The sequence below is a fragment of the Poromitra crassiceps genome, assembly GCF_964638095.1.
Source record: "Poromitra crassiceps genome assembly, chromosome: 4".
Taxonomy (NCBI): domain Eukaryota; kingdom Metazoa; phylum Chordata; class Actinopteri; order Beryciformes; family Melamphaidae; genus Poromitra; species Poromitra crassiceps.
The window spans coordinates 62,210,511-62,213,700 of record NC_139626.1 but is presented as its reverse complement, the minus strand read 5'-3'; the positions used below and the strand labels follow the sequence as shown (position 1 = coordinate 62,213,700).

Below are 3,190 nucleotides of genomic sequence, written 5' to 3'. Positions count from 1 at the left end.
TCCCCTGATACTTGAGCTGATGTGTAGCCATATTGGTGGATACTTAATCGATCATTCCTGATTAGCCAATATAGTCCCTTGAGCTGATGTTCATATAGATCAGTGGTTCTCAACTGCTCTAGACTCATGACCTGCATTTTTCCTTAGTCATTAAGTCACGACCCAAATTTCAGATTTTTTTTTACACTTAGCCTATATGCTTTTTAAACACATTTAAACCGGTGATGCTCACAGCTAGCATGACATGTTTGGTACCAATGGATGCCTTAGGCCTTCTAGTTTCAGAGGATAGCATATCTGCCTTTAAAAATGAGCCTTCTACAGCCTCTGAAAGACAGCAATGTTGGCCGTGAACGCCGGCCTCAGCAAGGAGTAGAAGAACTTTTTTTCATGCATACATCCATGACCCACTCAAAACGGCCCCGCGACTGACTTTTGGGTCCAGACCCACCAGTTGAGACCCACTACATGGTTTTATTCATCCTTAATAGGCTGGGATAAGTTGTTACCTTAAGTGCCAGTTCATAAATGAGTAGCTATGTATTTATTAATATTTATAGTTTATGTACAACAACAAATCATTTATAAAACATGAGTAAATAATCAGTTCTACCTAAAATACAACGTCTGTATATTTTCATATATCATCATTAACTGACTGCTTGTGAATGGCTTATAAATGAAAATGAATTAAGTGTTAATAAAAATACTAAGTATTACAGCTGTATTTAGCATCTATGAACACTTTAATTACTCCACTTGAATCAAACTCAGGTTTTGAATAGAGACACATTCTCCTGAGCTGACCTGCGTTGATGAGCAAAACACATGAAGCTATGTGGCTGTTTATGAAACATATTTATATATATACAATACATTGATGTTGTTCACTAACTAGTGGTTCAAGCCAAGTGTTTTTTCCCCCTAATTTGAATTATTTAAAATATGTTTTCCCTGAAAGCTTTTTAAGGTTTTTACCTCTCAACATCAAGTACATAGCCAGAGGGCCTTGAGAAACTCTTTGTAATCATTTTCCAGCAACATAAACAATATGGCCGACATGAGCCAACATGAGCTTCCTCATGGGCGTGGCCTAATACAAAACCATCCATAACTCAACGACCATTGGCACAATCCACACAACAAAACTTTGTCTACTTAAGGAAATCGTGTTTTCTTTTTAAATGCTTGTTTCACAAATCTGATAGTGGCAGTTCTTTGTATGTACATCAAACACATATATAGCCTATAAGAAAGTTACTGGTGCACATCCAAAGGGAGGTGCAGGTCACAGCAAGATAAATCCAAGGAACTAACGACCAAGGAACCAACGTGCTTCATCAGGTTCGAACCTGATGAAGCACGTCTGCGAAATGCGTTGTTCTCAATAAATCAAGTCTTTTTGACAAATTTTGGTCATCATCTTTGGAGTGTGCGATCTACATTATGGACTTGTTCCTGATTAGCTGCTGTCTTATTTAGTTCCTTACATATATAGCCTACTCATGGTTTTGTATCTGTTGAGGAGCTATTTCTGACGAATTTTACAACATTTATGGGGCTGGGGAACTGTTAGTTTCAGGATTACTTATAAGGTCTGATATGGCTTATTGCAGGTTTAAAATCAACCCATATGGGGCGCTACAAAGGTCACAAAACTGCATCTCCTAATCTAATCATTGAAATTGCATGAAATGTGTTTGTACAATCAGTTCCCATGATGTGTATTCAGACTGTGTCTGAAGCCATTTCCGTAATCTCTTCTCATCCAGTTACTATTTACCTTGTTTTCAACGACTTTAACGTCTCTGCTAGGCCTACCATTTATCTTGTTTTCAACGACTCAAACAAAGACCCTGCCTCTGATTGGTTGGGTTTAGGAATGAGGAGTGGTGATCGGTTGGGTTTAGGCATGAGGAGTGGTGATTGGTTGGGATTAGGGTAAGAATATCAGGGTAAGCCAATCAGAGGCAGAGTAGGGCGTTCAGAGGAAGAGTAGGGTGGGTCTTACCTAGACGGAGACGTGGTGTCCATAATAACCCACTCAACATCCTGTTTCAACAGGAAATAAGACCACAACATTTTATACAAATACAAAATAATTGTCTTGTTTCATCTAATGCAGCTACTCTGGCATCTCAGCACTCTGCTACTCTCTAGTCTGTGAGAGTAGAGTGTGTTTGGTCCTGGTCCATGGTGGCTGGACTGAGGTTCTGGTAGGTGGGGTCTGAATCCAGAGTATCGTATATTTGGTCCTGGTCCATGGTGGCTGGAATGAGGCTCTGGTAGGTGGGGTCTGGCTGGGAACTGGAGGCTGCAGCAGAGTTCACACTCTGCAACAAACAATGTGAAGTTCAGCAAGGTGACAACAAGGCAGGACAGCATGGTAGCCATGGAAACAGTCCTCCATCTTGCATGTATCCTACTAGCCTGACATCACATCCTGTTTCGTTCTGCAGATCAGTCTGGCCTGCAGCCCCGCCCCCAGCGATGTCCAGAAATGACTAAGTGCACGGACCAATCAGGGACCTGCCTCGTAGTTGACAATGGTACAAGAACAAGAGTATGCACCAGTACGTTTCTGCCCTTCTTCCGAGTGGATTTGGATTTGATTTGGCGACGCTGATTGGCTGAAGGAGTTGTCTGTCAACAGGGACGCTTCTAGCTAGTGGCCAGTGAAATCCCCCCTGAAAAGAAGTGAAGTTCAAGTTCAAGTTCAGCTTTATTGTCATTAAAGCAATACACAAGGTACGGCAGAAACGAAATGACGATTGCATCTAGCCCACAAATAGTGCATTTCAAGAGAAGTACTGACAACCAACAATAAAGGTAGTAAATTAAAAATAAAGTGCTTTAGGGAAATTGTTGCACATGCTAAAGAGCTTTTTAAAAACAGCATAAATAAATAAAAAATAGCCTACTCTAATTTAAAAACTAAATTAAAAACAAACATTAAAAAGTACCAACGATGGTAGAGAAGGTCATAATAAAGTCTCTGTTTACCAACTATGGTAGTGTGTGAGGGATCAAAGAGTCCAAGTCCGAGTGTGTGTGAAGATGCTGATATCATATGAAACGAGAAGACCTAAGGCCTCCATTGCTAACAACCATGTCATGCTAGCTTGAATTTGTATAACCTTCACAAATAACCTTCACAGATTTAGGCTCAATCTTGGTAAAAACCAGTCTA

General features: G+C 40.3%; 1 protein-coding gene across 1 annotated transcript in view; it reads right to left on the bottom strand.

The window, feature by feature from the left end:
* Nucleotides 1-1,454: 1,454 nt before the first annotated feature.
* LOC310775893 (uncharacterized protein) overlaps nt 1,455-3,190 on the bottom strand; it is a gene marked incomplete at its 5' end in the record, with an annotated part of 65,166 nt that continues 63,430 nt past the window's right edge. Inside the window, one exon of the mRNA XM_083636017.1 lies at nt 1,455-2,333. Coding sequence (XP_083492143.1) covers nt 2,157-2,333 — 177 coding nt within the window. The 3' untranslated portion in view covers nt 1,455-2,156. The remainder of the gene's footprint in view (nt 2,334-3,190) is intronic.